This window comes from Hirsutella rhossiliensis (genome assembly GCF_020360975.1).
Source record: "Hirsutella rhossiliensis strain HR02 chromosome Unknown scaffold00015, whole genome shotgun sequence".
NCBI classification, from domain to species: Eukaryota; Fungi; Ascomycota; class Sordariomycetes; order Hypocreales; family Ophiocordycipitaceae; genus Hirsutella; species Hirsutella rhossiliensis.
Window position 1 is genome coordinate 1,229,350 of NW_025408681.1, and position 18,299 is coordinate 1,247,648.

General features: G+C 58.1%; 6 protein-coding genes and 1 non-coding gene across 7 annotated transcripts; 4 read left to right on the plus strand and 3 right to left on the minus strand.

Moving 5' to 3' along the window:
* Window positions 1–226: 226 nt before the first annotated feature.
* Window positions 227–1,703, plus strand: HRG_10343 (thermolysin metallopeptidase, alpha-helical domain-containing protein; the record flags this gene model as incomplete). Its single annotated transcript, XM_044868814.1, has 4 exons — window positions 227–554; window positions 634–921; window positions 1,002–1,327; window positions 1,392–1,703. The coding sequence occupies 4 exons, from the start codon at window positions 227–229 to the stop codon at window positions 1,701–1,703; spliced, it is 1,254 nt and encodes a 417-aa protein (XP_044716169.1).
* A 345-nt stretch (window positions 1,704–2,048) lies between these two features.
* On the plus strand, window positions 2,049–2,136 carry HRG_12134. Its single transcript has one exon. It is a non-coding gene; the product is annotated as a tRNA-Glu (tRNA).
* Window positions 2,137–3,958: 1,822 nt separating this feature from the next.
* HRG_10344 (glycosyl hydrolases family 16 domain-containing protein) lies at window positions 3,959–5,343 on the minus strand (the record flags this gene model as incomplete). Its single annotated transcript, XM_044868815.1, has 4 exons — window positions 3,959–4,603; window positions 4,658–4,837; window positions 4,907–5,169; window positions 5,247–5,343. The coding sequence occupies 4 exons, from the start codon at window positions 5,341–5,343 to the stop codon at window positions 3,959–3,961; spliced, it is 1,185 nt and encodes a 394-aa protein (XP_044716170.1).
* A 4,259-nt stretch (window positions 5,344–9,602) lies between these two features.
* Window positions 9,603–10,619, plus strand: HRG_10345 (sir2 family domain-containing protein; the record flags this gene model as incomplete). The annotated part of the gene is made up of 3 exons (XM_044868816.1): window positions 9,603–9,921; window positions 9,977–10,320; window positions 10,380–10,619. 3 exons carry the CDS (start codon window positions 9,603–9,605, stop codon window positions 10,617–10,619), a joined length of 903 nt encoding a protein of 300 aa, XP_044716171.1.
* Window positions 10,620–11,598: 979 nt separating this feature from the next.
* On the minus strand, window positions 11,599–12,670 carry HRG_10346 (3-hydroxyacyl-CoA dehydrogenase, NAD binding domain-containing protein; the record flags this gene model as incomplete). The annotated part of the gene is made up of 3 exons (XM_044868817.1): window positions 11,599–11,909; window positions 11,968–12,352; window positions 12,413–12,670. The coding sequence occupies 3 exons, from the start codon at window positions 12,668–12,670 to the stop codon at window positions 11,599–11,601; spliced, it is 954 nt and encodes a 317-aa protein (XP_044716172.1).
* A 1,400-nt stretch (window positions 12,671–14,070) lies between these two features.
* Window positions 14,071–15,045, plus strand: HRG_10347 (3-hydroxyacyl-CoA dehydrogenase-like protein LAM1; the record flags this gene model as incomplete). Its single annotated transcript, XM_044868818.1, has 2 exons — window positions 14,071–14,553; window positions 14,602–15,045. 2 exons carry the CDS (start codon window positions 14,071–14,073, stop codon window positions 15,043–15,045), a joined length of 927 nt encoding a protein of 308 aa, XP_044716173.1.
* A 533-nt stretch (window positions 15,046–15,578) lies between these two features.
* On the minus strand, window positions 15,579–17,407 carry HRG_10348 (coA-transferase family III domain-containing protein; the record flags this gene model as incomplete). The annotated part of the gene is made up of 3 exons (XM_044868819.1): window positions 15,579–16,355; window positions 16,424–17,137; window positions 17,195–17,407. 3 exons carry the CDS (start codon window positions 17,405–17,407, stop codon window positions 15,579–15,581), a joined length of 1,704 nt encoding a protein of 567 aa, XP_044716174.1.
* Window positions 17,408–18,299: the final 892 nt, after the last annotated feature.

Consider the following 18,299-nt stretch of genomic DNA (forward strand, 5'->3'; position numbering starts at 1 on the left):
AAAGAGCGCCTTCCGAGAGAACTTGGAGCAGGCGCCCTAGCAGACCACCTGCCTATTCATAGAAGAGACGCCTTTTGCATTTCCACCATTCTCCCTCTCTCTTTGTCTTCAACTTCCACCATCATCCATACACCTGCACCACACCTCCTACTGGAACTGCATCCTTCGTCCCGCCCCTATCTTGAACCAACAGTGCAAGGGGCAAAGCGACACCAAGCCGGCCATCATGTCGTGCCCCTGCTTCATCGTGCCGCCTCACCTCTTTCGCGGCATCGCCGAATCAAGCAGCAACCCCGAGCATGTCCGCAAGGCGGCTCATGCGTCCCTTGCCGCTCACGGGCGCATCGGTGCTTCCCGACAGCAGCGCATGGCGATGCTGACCCAGCCTCTCGGCTCCGAAGCCCCTCCGTATCGACCCTCGCCCTTCATCCCCGAAGGTGTCCTGACCCGGCTCTCCGTCTCGGAAGCCGTAGACGAGGTGACCCGTGAACGTGCCAAGCGAGATCTGGAGCATCTCCAGACGTTCATGGCCAAGCCCCCACCCGCAGAGCAAGGTATGTCGTGCGAGGCATCGTTGACCGTCACCCAGCTTTGTCCCCCAAACGCAATGATGACTGCTAATACATCTGCTAGCAATCGTGGCAGCTGAAGCCAAGGACCCTCACAAGGATAGACCCAAAGATGCCCCTTACCGGGCTGTTTACGACGCCAAGATGACGCGAGATGAGGACGACTTGCCTGGCGAGCTTGTCCGAGCCGAGGGCGAAGCCAAGGTGAAAGACAAGGACGTCAACCTTGCGTACGAGAACGTCGGCCATGTCCTCGACTTCTACAAGAAGCATTTCAAGTGGAATTCAATTGACAACAAGAACGCCGATATCATCAGCTCCGTCCACTTTGGACGCCACTTTGAAAACGCCTGTGAGTGCTCGTTAAGGAAGCCTTTGCATCTTTTGTTCTCCCTCTTTGGCAACGAGAGGAGCTGACTTGCGACTCGTCAGTCTGGGATCCCGACAAGCTGCAAATGGTATTTGGAGACGGCGGCGAATTCCTTCAGAACTTCACCGGCTGTATCGATGTCATCGGACACGAGCTGACGCACGCCATCACGGAGCACACCAGCCCGCTGCAGTACAGGGCGCAGCCTGGCGCCCTCAACGAGCACATTTCGGACGTGTTTGGGATCATGATCAAGCAGAAGGTCGAGGACGAGACGGCCGACAAGGCGGACTGGCTTGTCGGCGAGGGCTGCCTCTTGCCGGGCATCAAGGGGCTCGCCCTTCGAAGCATGAAGAGTCCTGGCACAGCCTACGATGATCCTCGATTTGTAAGCCCCGTTGACGTGTCGCAAGCGACTCCATTGTGCTCCTCGTGGCTAATGCCAGTCGCAGGGCAAAGACCCACAGGTGGACAACATGAAGATGTACGAGGAAACATACGAGGACAACGGAGGCGTCCACATCTTCTCGGGCATCCCCAACAAGGCGTTCTACCTGGCGGCCGTGGCATTTGGTGGTTACTCGTGGGAGAAGGCGGGACAGATTTGGTGGAAGGCAATGACGAGCGGCCGCGTGCCTCCGAAGTGCAACTTTTTGCAGTTTGCCGACGTGACTGTTGACTGCGCCAAGGAGGAGTTTGGGGAGATGGCAGCCAAGACTGTGCGCAAGGCATGGCACGACGTTGGGGTGATGCGGAGCGTCTAGAAGTCCGAGCCCTGCACTGCCTTGTAGCAGGAAAGGCCTGTATTCTTGATGCTTGCGAGTGCCTGCTTGACGATGGATCGTGAGGTTGCCTAGCATGAGTAGCTGAGTGTGGTTTGGGAGCATGAGTCAGGGAAACGTCAAGCAGTCAAGCACAAAGGGAGAGTAATATGCAACATCAGCATGATGGTTGTACTTGAAGAGTGATGTGCATGATGATCAAGGAGTCCATGTAAATCTGTACCTTGAGACTGCGCTGGGATCTCCACGGTGCCGAGGGTCTGCATACTGGAAAGCAGTTATCTATATAATCTTCAAATTGGGGCATACCCTCAACGATGACTAAGATCCGGTATGGTGTAGTGGCTAACATCGCTCGCTCTCAACAAGCGTTGATTAAACCGAGCAGCCCTGGGTTCGATTCCCAGTACCGGAGATGCCAAAGATTGATCTTTTGGCGATCAGCCGCAACTCTTCTTTTTTTGCACTACTAATTCTCCATTGTACCCCGGAATTTTCCTTTCGCTCCCCCATTGACGTCGGATAGCGCTTTAATAAGGCCCCCCCTTCCTTCACCTATTTTGTACGAGACATTTGGTGTTAAAAAAACACGTCGTTCTACAGCAGAGTAAAAAGCTCTCGTAAGAAACAATCAATAAGGATAAAATCAATGCCGCAGCGGCCGCGGAATTAAATTCAATTATGCGGCAAACACACGACTTAGTATATAATCTGAATAGTCCTTTTTTGATCAATAACGCGGTGGACTTTGCTTGAAAATGCGTTCTGTTCAAGGGGGGAGAAGTCGGGATAGAGTAGAACGGCGTGTTTTTCTCACCCCGCATGGCTCCGTAGGGGGCGGAGCCAAATTCTCCTTTTACACCGCATGCGCTTATAACTTAGCCGGGCAGCCGGGCTTGTCGTGCCTTCTCCTTTGCCCGGCTTTTAAGCTGCTTTCTTCTGGCGAGCCACAAATCGCCGCACGGTCGCATTGGCGCGACGGGTTCGAATGCAGGTACGCGACCCGCCGCTGTCAGGCACCGCGCCCGACATATGCGTGTCTCTGTTTGTGTTGCAGGTAGGGCGTCTTCCCCCGGTTGGTGATACCTGGCACGGCGGGCGCCTTGTTTTTTTCCCCTTCCTTTGGTGCCTTGCAGGTCTCCTGCGTGGATCCCCTTGGATTTGATGGGCGTGCATGCACGTCTTCCCCGGGCAGAAACAGAACCTGGGCCAGAACAATGGTGGCGGGGCGCTGTCTCCCACTCAGCAGGAACCCCACCTACGGAGACATATGATCGATGATCCTCAGCTCGGCTCCCCCTGAGCTAGACCGTTTAGCCCGGGGTACAAAGAAAGACCCGCCCGTCTTTATCGGTACGGACGCACGGTGCAGCGGCCCCACGGGATCCGCACACGCTTGAGCCCCCCTCGGGAGCGGGCGCCGGCTGTGCTTGTTCCCACGGACGCAAAGTCTGTTGATCTCGGGAAGTCACCATGGCAGTGATGGACGCGGCCGTTCGCGTCACCCGTTGTTGTCGTAAGCCACCGGTGCTTGGCAGTCGCAGCGCGATGGAGACATTATCGGGTCCGACACCCCCGCGCGGGTAATTTGACGCCCCCACTTCAAGACCGATATATCACGGGAATGACATGGTCTTGGACTCAGGTACTTGTACTCCGTGCTAGTTGAAGCTTGTCCCGGACAAGCACAGGCCCAGATCTAATGATAGCCGCCGTTCCTACACAATTGCCCCCCGCGACCAAGTCTCGTTCCCTGGCGGACAATGTGCATTCCTACCACGCTCGTGAAGCCACTCGCACCGATGGTGGGTTAGTCCCGTAAACACATTCCCGCACGCAGCAACACCTCACCCAACATGAAAGAAAAAAGAAAGGAAGAACCGCCAATCTTATTACAAGTATGTGTACCTGCTGAAAGAGTCTTTCTTTGATGCGAGACGTGTGGAAAGGGCCAAGTCCAACAGGGTTGCACGCCCACCGCATGCTTTTGCGTTGTTGTTTGTTCCGGGGGGGGGGCGTTATATGCACCCTCCTCTCGGATCATGGCTGATCTTTTGTTTTTCGTCTCCAACGGAAAGGATCGTCTCGAAATGCTGCAATAACAGACAAGATCTGCTCATGTGCGTCTCCGATGCGCTCCTTGTTGTGACCACGGCGGGGGAAAATTTGTATACATTGTGAAAGAGTATAAAATAGGGGGCGCAAAATTTGCTACGTCATCGACTCACGACACCTCCTTACAGGAGAAGCTGGGCCATGACGAGAGCGGCGACGGCGACGGCGCCAAACGAGGTAACGTCGCGACGGGCGAGGCCGGCAGCAGACGTGGGGACCGAAGTGCTGGAGCCTTTGGAGCCGCTCGAGGGAAGAGACGTGGCGGTCGAGTTAGAAGCGCCGGTGACTGTCGCCAAGGTGGTCTGGGGCTGCTGGCCCCGGTCGTCGCCTTCGTCGTCGCCGCCGCTGGTGCCGGTCTGGAGGGGGCGGCCCGAGGTGCCAGAAGGGGCGCGGGTGGCAGACAAGTCGTCGGTGCTGGACGACTCGGCCTCGATGAGCGACTTGTTCTCGTTGTGGCTGCTGCTGCCATTGGCCTGGCCCTCGCCGCCCTCGAGGCCGTTCTCACCGTTGACCTGCTTGCTGTCGCTCTGGCCCCGGACCACCTGGATGCTCTTGGCCGAGCCCGTGTGGTCGCCGTAGGTGTACTCCTTGATGGCGCCATTGGCCGGCTGGTTTCCGCCGGCGTAGTCGACAATCTTGATGCTCTTGTAGATGCCGACAAAGGGCTTCTTGTTGAAGTCGGTGCGGCCGCCGGCCCACTCGACGGTGCCGGGGCTGGCCTTTTCGCCGCCGGCGACCCAGGTGCCGAGCTTGACCTGCATGGGCGTCTGGGGGAACGCGCTGCCGCCCTTTGCGTCGGAGGCCCTGAGGGTGCGCACTACGTTGTTGTCGACAGACCATGTGATGGCGTCCGAGGTCCACTTGATGCCGTACGTGTGCGACTTGGCCACGGCGTTGGCTACGGGGTGGTACGCTCCGCGATCATAGGTGCTGGTGTCGCCCTTGCTGAAGTAGTTGGACTGGAACTGGCCGGGGTCACTTCCGATCCACTCGAGGTCGATCTGCGTGTTCTTGTTAGCCTCGGATGCCTTGGTTGGGAGGGAGGGGGCTTAGCCGGGTCGAAAGCATACCTCGTCGAGGTCGTCGGACTGGAGAACGGCGCTGGTGACGATGCCCTGGCCCGGGGCGGCCTGGACCTCGACCTCGATCTCGCCGAAGAAGATGTACTTGCCCGTGTGGATTGTGGGAGCATCACCCTCGGAGTTGATGGTGAAGACGGCGCCCTGGTCGTTGTACTTGATGGTGGTGGCTTGGGCGGCCTGGAAGGCGCCGCACTCGCCCTTTGTAAAGTCGCATTTGACCTCCTTTCCAAAGGCGGGATCGACAGGGCAGGCTGCGGGAAGGACTTGTCAGATATTCCGGTTGTCCTCTGGTGCAAGGCAGCGAGTAACAGGTGAGAGAGAAACTCACTCTTCTGAAGAGGGTTGCATGCGGTAGAGGTCTGGGCAGAAACGAGGCCCGAGGCGGCGACAGCGACCAGAGCGGCCGAGGGGAGCTTGGAGAACATGGCTCCTTGTGTCTGCGTGTGTGGAATGCGAGAGAAGAGGCGCGGGTGGTGGGAGCTTCGGAGGCGGATGCCAGCGGCGGCGGGGGACGTCTTTTTGAGCGGCCGGGGAGCGAGGCGGTTCAAGCGAGAGACAAAGGACTCGAGTAATAATAAATCAGTAAGTAGCCTAGCGAAGGGATAATAGGACGAGGTTGCTAGGGGACAAGAAGAGCTGGAGGAAGAGAAAAGAGGGATGAATAAGAGAGGGTGGGTGTTTATTATTAGGACGAGGGATGAATGACAAGACGACGGATGAGACAAGCCCTGGTGTTTATACCGACTGCCAACATATGAACACACACACAGCACAGGAGGAGAGTCCGAGCGGATCGGCTGCCCTTGCTTGTGCAGCTCAGCACTCCTTTCGTATCGACAAGCGCAACCTTCCCAAAAGGCCCCGCCCGTGATGGGATTATCCACCGAGCCTAATGCCAGGAAGGGGGGGGGAGGGCGCCGCGCCGAGCCTACGGGGGTGGGTGGTGGTGGGGCCTTGGGGGGGGAGAGCCCACGGGGTATCCGTAGAGGTGGGGCCACGACAGGTGGGGCCATGAACGGTTCACGGCGGGCTCTGCGGACCAACCAGGGTCCAGGCACCGGCGAGCTGCACTGGTTGCTGAAACAGGATGGCAGCCCAGCCACCCCTAGCGACTCCAAAGGCCCCTAGCGACTCCAAAGGCCCCCTAGCGACTCCCAAGTTGTTCTGTTCGACATGCACGTGCAGAGAGAGGGAGGAGGGAGGGAGGGAAAGGGGAGAGGCTGGCTGGCGGGATGATGTACATGCAGCCGCACTCGGTTCAGTACAGTACAGTACCCAGGTGCAGTGGAGGGTTAACCGCCTACAGTACAGTACAGAGTAATTATGTAATAGAGTAGGTATGTGTATGGAATTACAGTCGCACTCGACAAAGAACATCAGCGTCGTCGTCTGCGGGCCAATGGAGAATGGCAAAAGCAGTAAAAATGCCTTCTTCCCGCAGGACCCCTCCATCCTAGGATCTCCGCTCCGGTCGCGCTGCGGTGCGTGTCGTGTCGTGTCGTTTGTACCCCGTACTGCCACTGGCACACGGCAGAATGATGATGGGCATGGCCAGTCGATCACGGGGGTTTCGCATTGAGTCCAGCCCCTGCGCCCGCCCGCCCGACTTGCTGCGGGCAGTCATCGCCGACGCCTGCTTGCGTTGTTGGCCATGGGTCTCAAGGTTGCGAGCGAGTGAGCTTTTGGCTTTCTTTGGGCGGCACGGCAACCACCAGCCCCCACCTCCGTGTGAGTGCATATATCCGTATGGACGGAGCATGTACATGGAGGCTCTGCGAGTGTGTGTGTGTGTGCACTGTATCCGTAGGCGCAAAGCATGGGCGAATTGACGAAATAGGCGTCGTGATGCGCGCCCGAGGGCCCGTCGGCAGGGGGATCCGACTGCGATGTGCGCTATCCGTAGGCCCATCCAGCCTCTGCGGCGACCAACGGCATCCACGCGTACCAACAAGAGACTTTTCTGCCGTTGCCCCGGTCGATGCTGGACATTTCTTACCGAGCATGTCTGACCAGGGAGGCCCCATTGTCCCGTTCGTACCGCTAAAAGGCTCGCTCAGCCTTACGGAGAATCCGTACGGTTGGTTGACTTGCAGCCCGCCCATCGCGCCGCGCCGTCTTGGCTCTCTCGTCTCTCTCAGTCCGAGGTGCCCAGCCGCAACAGCCGCATCAGAGTTTCTGCCAGCCACCTGTTTGCAGCCATGCCTGCCATGTACACGACAGATGCATAAGCCCATCCGGACGAGGTGACGCGAGCTTCTTCTTGCGGGCGAAATCTCCGACGCCGTGTGACTGTGGACTTTGCCGCCGAGCCGATGCCTTCTATCCACACCCCCGGCCCGGGCAAAAGGAGGATAAAACAGCAGTATCGCCCTCCCTGCATCCCTTGACGGACAAGACGCCGTTTCCTTTTTTTCCTTTTTTTGCCCTGTCGTGGGTTGGTGTCAAAAATCCCCCCATGTCTCCCGCGGCGACGAGGGCCGAGACCGAGAATGACCGCCCAGCTTTCCACCGTTGCAGGTGCCACAGGACCTCGTAGGAGGCAGCCCAAGCACATCTAGTACCTACCCGGTAGCCAACAAGACGCCCCCGGTGCACGCGACGAAAAGCTTTGGCTCGCGCGCCGAAATGCGGAGAATGTTAAAACAACGTCAGCGCAGGTGGACGTCCAGCCCTCGTGTTTGTTGTTGGTTTTAGCCGCCAACGTATTTACCGTATACTGTAGGCCGGCTTCCCCCGCCGACCGGGGGGTGGCTGGATCTATCTGTCGGCTAATACGCTGATGCAATCCAACGTGACATTTTTTTTGCATGTCTCTCTTTTTTCCCGGTGCCGCCAATACCGCCGCTTTCATCCGTATTAGCCGTCTCACCGGGATCAGCGTAAACATCAGAATGACAAAAACTCAATTCAAAGGAAATGCTCAAAGCTTAACGGCGAAAAGAATGGAGGGCAAAAGTAAATGAATGGCAAAAAGCATGAAACTGGTCGCCGCTTTGGTGGACAACCAACTGTAACCCGGGCTTGGCTTCAATAATGCCCCCTCCCCGAGATGTCGGCTTCTCTTGGCAGCCACCCTCTCGTGACAAGAGCTCGTATGACTGGCCGGACCGAGGCCAAGGCCCTGCCATGGCTTCTAAATATATCCAGCCCTCCCTCCCTCACCAGACACCACCACCAGCTTTTAGCCACAGGGCGCAGCAAAAACACCAGCTGACAGCCTTATTGTCAGACGCGGGTGAGCGTGAGCACGGGGCGTCATGAGTGATTCTGCCGGCCTGCTGGTCGACTCCTTCGGTCCCCGCCGACCCTCGACTCGCGAGAGCGGTTGATCGGCTGCTCTCCCGCGACATGGACTATCCCGGCCGCTCGCCGTTTCACCATCCGAAGCTTGTGTTCCGTTACGGCGATCGGGTTGAAAGCTTCGCCTTGCTTTTCCAGCTGGCCGGCAAGGGAGGCCTCTTCCATCGCCCCGAAGAGCAGCACGGTGAGTCAAAATCCAGCATCGCTCAACAGGCCTTGATTGTCGGTGAAGCTGGACACATCAAGGGCATTCGACCAAAGCCCGCATCTCTCGCCGGGCACTGCCCAAAGCGTTAGTTGCACCCGCAGCGTGGAATGCGCACACCACAGTGACGGGCTCGCGTCGTCTGGCGAGCCGGAATCTAGGCACGTTCTGGACGTGTTTGACACCAACGGTCAACCTTGCCTGGGCCTCTTTGGACGGTTGGAGGATCGACGGACTCGTTTGGAGAGGATTGGGCTGTGGACCCGCCGCTGGAACATGCATAGTCGAGCCTCATGCTGGCGGCCTCTTCCCCTTTGTGCAAATGCTTGGCGACTCGCTCGCCTGCCGGGGAGATGGAGGAACTCTGCTGCCTGCATATCACGGCTGGAACTTGACAGGTGTTCCCCACAAGGCAGACTGCCCTGCATGAGGAGTAGGTAACTTCTGTGGTGGGTGGAGTGCATTGCGTTTCCCCCTGGAGAGAGAGAGAGAGGCCGTTTCGACATGTTTAAATATTTGCTCAACGACCATGTAAGAATCCCCACGACGTCGCGGGAGGGCTTCGACGACGACGACATGGCAGGATGAGGGGTTCGTTTCACCGTGCTCGCGTTTGAGTTCTGCGGTGAGGAGCACTAGTAGGGGTGGGATCCTCGATGCTTCCGTGCGGCCCTGTCCAGGGCGGGCTTGGTGGGCGTCGTCGAGAGTGGCAGCGGCCGAGGAGAGAAGGGGGATGGTGCGCAGTGTTTGGCCAGAGGTGGAGAGCACAGGGCGATACGAAGTCGGCATGGATACGAATGCCTACAGAGCCATGCACTGTCCTGTAGCTCGCAAGCCACTGGGGCTTTATGCTGCTACCCGCTACCCTATTACTTGCAAACTCGCCTTTGCCATCCGCACAAACCCTCACTTTTTTCCTCCTCCCCCACTCCCCCGTTGCCTCCTCTCCTCCTCACCTCCTCACCGTCATCATTCTCTCTCCTCGCCCTCCTCGCCGAGGCACACGGGCGTCCACGCCCCCCTCTCTGCACGCCAACAGCCCGTCCCGCCCAATCCCCTCGGGGCCCTGAGACATCCTCTCTCGCCCGCGTCTCAGCCGCAGTCCCAAGGCCGATTTGTCGGCAATTCCAACCCCCCTTTAGTCGAGGGCACCGACTCCAGCCGGGGGCCTCCGCGTCGATGCCACCCCACAACGACGTCGAGGCCTTCCACGAGGCGCTCCGGTCCAGCCGCCGCATCCTCGCCCTCTGTGGGGCCGGCCTCTCCGCTTCCTCCGGCCTGCCGACCTTCCGCGGCTCCGGGGGCTACTGGCGGAGCCACGATGCCACCAAGCTGGCCACGCCCCGCGCTTTCAAGGCCGACCCGGGCATGGTCTGGCTCTTCTACGGCTACCGCCGCCACATCTGCCTGCGCGCCAAGCCCAACGCCGCCCACCGAGCCCTCGCGGCCCTGGCCAGGGAGAACCGAGATTTCCTGTGCCTGACCCAGAACGTGGACAGTCAGTCCATGCTCCCCCTGTATTACAATCCGTGCGCCATTCTCACGTCTGACAGATCTCTCCCAACGCGCTGGCCACCCCCCTCAACAGCTCTCCACCCTCCACGGCTCCCTCTTCGACATCAAGTGCAGCGCCGATGGCTGCGACTGGATGCAGCGCAACAACCAGGACGACCCCTTCTGCCCGGCCCTGGCCCCGGCCTCGGAGGACCCGCCGCCGGGAGAGGCCCTGCCGCTGCTGGATCCGTACCACCGAATCAAGCACATCTCGGAGGAGGACTTGCCGGCCTGTCCCCAGTGCAAGGCTGGCCTGCAGCGCCCGGGCGTAGTGTGGTTCGGAGAGGCACTCGACAACGATATGCTCAAGGGCATCGGCGAGTGGATGGGCAAGGACAAAGTGGTTCGTCGCGCCTCCTTTCCCCTGTTGTGCACGACGTCGGCTAACCTCGCTCACCGCAGGATCTCATGCTGGTCGTAGGCACGTCGGCCCAGGTCTGGCCCGCCGCTGGCTACATCTCGCAGGCCCAGCGGTGCGGCGCCCGCATAGCCACCGTGAACTTGGAGGCCGAGGACGAGGCCGAGCTTGAGCGCATCGGGCCCGGCGACTTTGCCTTTGGCAGGGACGCGGCCGAGTGCCTGCCGTTGCTCCTGGAGCCTGTAATTGGCAGAATGAAGGAGGATGGCGAGTTTGAGAAGTAGCCGGATCAGGTGCCAAAGGTCGAGGGAGCGAGCGAGCTTGTTCCCCTTTGCCTCCTGTCTTTTCTTTCATTGAATAATCAAGGTATACCCGCGGGGCTCTTTGGGATCTGGGCCCCGGGATTGGGGTGTGATGGTTACCCGGTTGAAAATAGGTGTAACGGATAGCGGGGGCAAGCAAGCGTGGCCGGGGATGTGGCCGGCCGATGACTATTCACGTATTCACAACAAGCACTTGACTTGGCTCTTTGGAACTCCAGCGGGAGAGGTTGGCCAGCACGTCTCGCGTGACATGGATTCATTCCAGGGGGGCCTCGACCCCTTTCGGGCCCAACTCATCGCAACACTTAACGGCAAGCACAGATAAAGAGCCATGCGACACCTATTCGCATCGTTATACTTGGACTCTATGAAGAGAACGGAGGGCGTTCGCCCGAGATCAGACGCCTGCCCAGCCGCACAGAGAACTAGATAAGGTTGGGCGGCCGCCCTGCGCGGATGAAGGTTAACTGAAGTGACCTACACCAGGCACCGTCGGCACGAGACTCGCGACCAAGGATTATATAAACATGCTGGTATATGCCATGTTAGTTAAGCCTCGCTCTTCGATGCAGCCAGTGCACTCCCAATGCCAATCCTTGGTTTTAACGCACTCCCCCCATGATCCTTGAAACAGAGCCTCCGGCACCGATAGTCGTACATATGAATGCGTCCCGTGGTGCAGTCTCTAAACTTAAGGCTTTATTTAACCTATAAAAGAGCCCATCTTTTATAACCCTTAAATTATGCATATGCTCTATTAAGCAAGCCGTCGATCCCTGGTTCCAACGCACCCTACTATGCTCTCGAACTCGTGTTCGGGAAGTACTATAGGCGGGATAGACTGTTTTTCACACTGCAGCGTAGGGTTCACGCATATGCTCTCGCAAAATAACCATTCTCGCATTCACGTGCCTGTACACACATGATGGGCGCTATTTGACTACTTGCCTCCAGTCTTGGATCTCCTCATGCGGAAAAGCTCGACGAGCTGCTCATCTCGCTGGCGCTCAAGATCTTTGATGTCCTTCAGCTTGAGCTCCTCTGCAACGCTCGAGCTCAGCGCATCAAGGCTCGCTGTATCCCACTGGAAAGCATGCTTTTGCATATCCTGGGCCCAGCTCTGGGACGCAGGTCCCAAATGCTCCAGGAGATGCTTGAAACCGTCGCTTCCACCGCCACCGCCCATTGCGTTTGCCAACAGTGGTCCAGTCACGGCCCAGCGAGGGCCAAGACTGGTGGTCACGCACGCGTCTGGGCGCACGTCAGCGATTAATCGCCAGTAAGACGTGGTGGAAGGGGAGAAACTCACCGAGATCCTGGGCCGAGAGGATGCCTCGGCTGACCAAGCTGTAAGCTTCGTTGCACAAGGCCGCCTGCAGGCGGTTGGCGGCGAATCCGGGGACCTCTTGGCGAATGTGCACGGGATTGCGATCGAGAGACTGATAAAAGGCAATGGCCTGCTCGACACTGGCCTTGTCCGTCTTTGGGTGGGGAACGACCTCGACGAGCGGCATGAGGTGCGGCGGGTTGAACGGGTGGCCGATCAGGACTCTTCCCGGGTTCTTGGCGCACTTGGAAATGAACTGTGAGCTCGGGATGCCCGACGAGGAGGAGGCAATGACGACTTCGGGCCTCGTGGCGGCATCAATCTCGCCGAGCAACTTTGTCTTCAAGTCCAGTCGCTCGGGTGCATTCTACGCCAATGTCAGCAAAACGTGCAAGACGGGGGAATGGGTTGTCGCGACGCAACGCACCTCTTGGATGAAGTCGACTTCTGCGTAGTGTCCATCCATGCTGGCGCCGACAAAGGTGTAGTTGGACAGCGAGGCGTTGGGCTTCAGTCCAATGCTCTGCAAGGTAGGCCAGATGCCCTCAAGAAAGTCCTGCAGCTTCTTTTCGGCCCCGGGAGCCGGGTCTGAGACCAGAACTCGCAACCCGTGAGCAAGGAAGAGGCCCGTCCACGAGGCGCCAATGACACCCGTGCCGACCACACCCACAGTTTGGATTGCCATGTTGAAGGCGAGGAGGGTTGATGACCAGGTAAAAAGAATACGTATCTTGCTGATTGGCGTTATGCTGTGCAAGGATCTTTTGCTTGTTGATTTGGGAGAGGCGGCTTGCTCTGGAGTTGACGGAGAGACAGAAGGGTGCCTCTTTATAATCGGGATATGGAGAGCCGATGGCCGCCGACAAAGTTGGACCGCCTCGTTTCGGCCCCGTCTCAGCGAGGCAAGGAAGGATCCGAGAGTCCGGTGGCGACCCGCGATGACTCGCTTCGATGCGGTCCATTAACTCGCCTCGTGCGAGAGCCGTCTCCGCCGTGGCTGCATCCCAGATCCAAGCCATACGTTGTTGCTTGTTTCGAGACCGAGGCCAGGAGAGCCTGCGTTGACATCAGGGTCCCACAAGTGGGCCGAGCTCCGGCATGTCCCGGGCGTCCGGGGAGCGGGTCCCTCGGAGAGCGGGTCCCTCGGCACGTTGGGCGGGGAGCGGGTCCCTCGGCACATTGGGCCGTAGGGCTGGACATTACGTCGCCAGCTTTCTGCACTATAGAGTACAGTAGTAATTATTCAATAGCTTTATGCGGGCGGCGCCGCCTATTCCCGACTAGGTAGGTGCCGCGTCCGATAATGCCACCAGTCGAGTCCCCAGTGCTGGTTCCACGCGTTTAGCAAAGTTCCATCATCAAACAACTCCCGAGGCATCGGCAAACCGATCTGGCTCCCCACTGCGGTCCCCACAAGCCGAGGGCCGGAAAGCTTAAGCAACGGTTGGACAGCATTGGCCTCCTTGACCCGATCTGGCACAACGACGAATCTTCGCATCGCAATGTAACCACACGAGTCGCCCGGTCAAGCTTCAACTCTGTTTCTGCTGCCTATTTACTCCATACTCGTAGCGACGAGTCGTAAACCGGAAAGAGGCAGTATCCTGCATTTACGTGCATTTTGGCCTCCACCCCTTTCGTGAAATAGTGGGCGTCTCTGCCTTCTGCCGAGGTCGGCACGTAATGAGCTAGGGTTTGCTTTAACAAGAAAAGTAGGCGCAGAACTAGGCTGTGCCTTGCGAGGCAGTAGATGTAGCATTCGTGCCCAAGCACAAGGCATAGGATGTCATCGTCTCAGTTGCCGCATTTTAGATCCATCTGCCTCGGCTCTTTCCCGCGGACGACTCCATGCTTGTAACTGTCTACGCAACTGTGGAGCCCAAAGCGCTATATGGCAGATAGTTCGGGCCTCTGGGAACAGTCAACTGCGTACATAAAGTAATTGCGCCAACCACGGCAATAAAGGTAGTCCGGCAACTCCCTCTTTCTCCTTGTTGAGCAACCCATTCTTCATCAAAGCCAAGACCTCTTTATCCACTCGTCAACAACCCGTCTCAACCCCTGCCTTGCGCAAAGAAACTCACAATGGCGCATAAATCAGCTTCCAAAACCCTCGTGGTCCTCGACGTGGGCCTTAGCGGGCCTACCGCGGGGTTGTCGTTTAAAGAAATCATATCGCGTGGCGAGATCATCACGCTCCCGGTGGAAGGCCAGAAGGCAACCCCAATCTTCTCCGACACCCAGTTTGTGGCTCTTCCCGATGGAGTAGTCTACAGTGAGCAGACGCAACGCCTGTACTACACCAACATGGGGGTGCCTCCTCTCAACGATGGGAGTGTCTGCTCTGTCCGTCTTGACGGCACCGGCGCCCAGCCTGTCCTGGCCCCGGGCCAGATTCACACCCCAAAGCAACTGGCGCTTGATTCCAAGAACAACAAGCTCTACATCTCGGACCGCGAGGGCCTGCGCGTCATGCGATGCAACCTGGACGGGTCCGCCCTGGAGACACTCGTACAGACGGGAGACTTCAAGAATGCCCAAGATGCGCACGACTATACCAAGTGGTGCGTCGGCATTGCTGTGTCGCCCCGCACGGGCATGTTCTACTGGACCCAGAAAGGGCCGTCCAAGGGGAACCAGGGCAGGATCTTTTGCGCCCCCATGGAGGCCAGCGGGTCGAGAGAGCCAGTCTGCGTTCTCGACAATCTTCCCGAGCCTATTGACTTGGACATTGACGAGAAGACAAACACCCTCTATTGGACCGACCGCGGCGAGATCCCCTACGGGAACACATTCAACCGGATACAGCTGGACGTGTCCGGCACCCGCCCAGCCGCGGAACACCCGGACGCAAAGACGGGCCTGAGACACGAAATCCTGGTCCAGAACTTTGACGAAGCCATTGGCTTGGCCCGCGACGCGGACACTGGTCGATGGTTTGTCTCGGACATGGGCGGCACCGTCTGGGCGTTTGAGGCCGATGGCAAAAACAAGACCAGGATATACGAGGACAAGGACCGTGCCTTTACCGGTATTGTGCTAGCAAGGACTTGGAACTAGCTGCGTGGCGCTGGACGCTTGGATGAATTTATTCCGTTATCTTGATTGTTTGCTATCCTGTTACCAGTGAATGCAACGAAACGTAGCAGCCAGGTTGCTGATGAATTTGGGCAACAACTCAAAACTTCCACCGCGAGAACGGTGGTAAAAGTAACATCATTCTACTATACTCCGTTAATAGGATCGTTGGCCACGTCTTCCCAAAGCTGCTTACAGTTGCTCTATCATTTCTGCCCGGTTTTATATGGCTAGAATGTTTCAGCAGTTTCGCTGCGATGTTCAAGTTTCCACTTTTGTCATTTCGTCTCATCTTATTGCAGTATGAGTCGCGCAACTCTTGGGCTTCGACGCACAGACTCAACTGCGGACACGGTGCCGACAAATCATTGTTCTTGCTACACTATGCTCATAAATACACGATAACGAATGATTGCTTCATTCAACGACGGACAATTCAAGAAGGCCACCCAAAGAGGGACAAAGGTCAGATAGCTGTACACGCGTGAAACCATGGGTCGTCTGTCAGCTGGCCTTTATGCCCAGGCCACGGATTTGCTGGAGCAGTAAGGCACAGGGCCATGATTCCAGTGCGGGCTCGCCGCGTCGTTCTCGTACTTGACGATGGGCGCCAGGATGGAATGATTCTTGCCCCACGGGGAGCTGAAGCTGGCCATGTATCCGTCCCGGCCTAGCAGATCTGAATTCTTCATCCAGGACTCTCCCAGGATGAAGAGAAGCTCCTCGACGTGAAGATCAGGCGTCATTGGCGCGAACTTGTACTTGTCCTGGATCTTCTTGACGATTTCGGGGGGGTAGAGACCGACGTCTTCCTCCAGCTGCACAGCGTCGACTGAGGTGAGGGCAACGGTCGCGTGATACGAGCCGCCAAACTTGGCGCGGTCTCGCAGTGCGAGCATCGTGTCGATGACCCCGACGGCGCCGGACAGCATGTCTGCAATGGGCAGCGAGGGCAGGACGCTGACGCCCTCGTCGAATCCGTAGGCCTTGCCGCAGACGTAGGAGCAGCCCGAGGCTGCATCGGCAATCTGCTGAAAGCCAGGTCGCTCGGCGTAGTAGCCGTCGGGCCCGTAGCAGTTCAGGTCGATGTAGACAATGCCCTTGCCTCGCTTGTTGGCCTTTGCGAGCAGGTCGTCAAGACCAAACCCCTTCCGCTCGAGTGAACGCAGGCGGAAGGCTTGGATGATGACATCGGCGTCTGCCATCAGGCTGTGCAGCTCCTCCCTATCGGCTTCCTTGGAGAGGTCAAGCCCGTACGTGCGTTTGCCAGCAGTCAGGGAGGCGCTCAAGGGCTGCACAGCGGCGTCAGTATGAGCCGCAGAAGCCGCCAGCATGGCGAGGCCTGGCACGTTTCACTTACTTGAAGATCCGGCAAGTCTGGGCACTGCACCTTGATGACGTCGGCACCCAGTGCGGCGAGCGCCGCGCCCATGGCCGGGCCGGCAATGACTCTGGCGAGCTCAATCACCTTGATCCCCGCCAGCGGGCGCTTGTCATCCGACTTGGGAAACGGAACCGGCGGGAGGTCTGGAGTCTCGCTCTTCCGGCTGTAGTTGACGACAGGGTGTCCGGCAAGACGCTGGCCCATGGTGGTTTGTCTCCACTGCTCGGGCGTGTAGCAAGTCTGGCCGCAAAAGCCGTGTTCCATGTTCTTCTGCTCAAGCTCGGCGGCCGAGTATTTCACCATCTCTGCCTTGATGATGTTGTAGGCCTCCTCCCGAGACGACGTCTTGGCCGTGGGGTCCAGTCCATATGCTCTAAGGAAGTCGGCAGGGTGGAGGTTTCCCATGATCTGGTACCAGACATGAGGGTCTTTGGTTGGGTAGATGGACCAGGACCGGTAATGCATGTCGTTCTTGGTCAGAACACCCTTGTCCAGGTCCTTGCCGACCTTGAGCAAGGTGCCGTCCTTTTCCATGTCGGCCAAGCCCTTGCCGTCAACCGACACCAAGGCAGGCGTTGCCGGGTACAGGCCCGACTTGTCGACATCGACGGAGATGTTTCCCGTGTCAAAGCCCCTCAAGCTGCAGATCTCCTTGCCCACGATTCCAATCATTGCCTGGCAGACGGCGGACTGCAGGGGAGTTTAGAACATGGTACGGCTAGGCAACGCCGGGTCGACAAGACTCACCATGGCCTGGGATTTCAGCGGGCCCGGTATGATGGGAAGGTCTCCACCGTGGAACTCGACGCTGGACAGGGCGGCATCGTCCGTGGTGAATCCCGGGGTGGACTCGGCAAAGTACTTGAGCAACCGCCGGCATTCGGCGGGCAGGGGCGTATAGGCGGCGTCGGTAAAGGTGCCCGGGCCATAGGTGCCCTTGACGGTGCTGTGCTTTGCCATCTTGGAAGGCGAAGAAGAGGGTAGGGTTGTTCGGAGGAAGACAGGATAGCAGGGGCAAGTAGATGAAGACAATGGCAGGTGTTGGTGGAGGGAATAAGAGTCGAGTACTTGGGCGATATCTGGGGTGTGCGAAAGAAAGAAACAGGCGACTTATATATCTTTGGAAAGCTTCATCGCATCCGCAGTACGAGTCGATGCCTCGGTGGCCGTGGAGACAGCCCCAGCCAGAACCGAGGATGTCGTTTTGCAGCCCCATCTGGAGATCCGATGGCCAGGCTGCGTGCGTGCCGCGACGTGTCAGCCTGCATGTTGATGCTACGGTGGGGGGTTGCACAACCTCGGGCCGGCTCCGCCAGGCATAAAGCTTGTCTCTGCCCTGTAAGGCGCTGCCGTGGCGAGTGGCTGCTCCCCGGTCGGTGCGAACCCACGAGAGCTCAGACTGCGGGCCCGGAGTAGTGGCGAGTCGGTCTGGGGCACCGGACCATAGTCACGCATATTGACGTAGGCGAGAGGGAATTGCTCATTGGACGCCCGCTTATGGCCATGGTTCTAGCTTATAGTGCTCTACTACTCCAGTATCAACGGATGCCGCCTACTGCAGGAGACTGCCATTCTATCGACTTCATACTCAGTTCTACTACAGAGTAGCATCGCGGCTTCTGCTACCTCGTAGAACGGGCCGGTTCGAACGTTGCTCAGTCAAGTATATTCGTGTAAAGTTCGATGTCCAGGGTCCTTGCAGCATAACTGTTTCACGGATCATGTATAAGTGGAGGCCTGGGGCCTCAAGGCGACGTGGGGTTTGAAGCGCCGGTGGCCGAGGCTCGGCAAAGCAGTCCCCGCAGATGCTAGTACTAGGACGGAAAGAGCCCGACAAGTCAATTGGATAGGA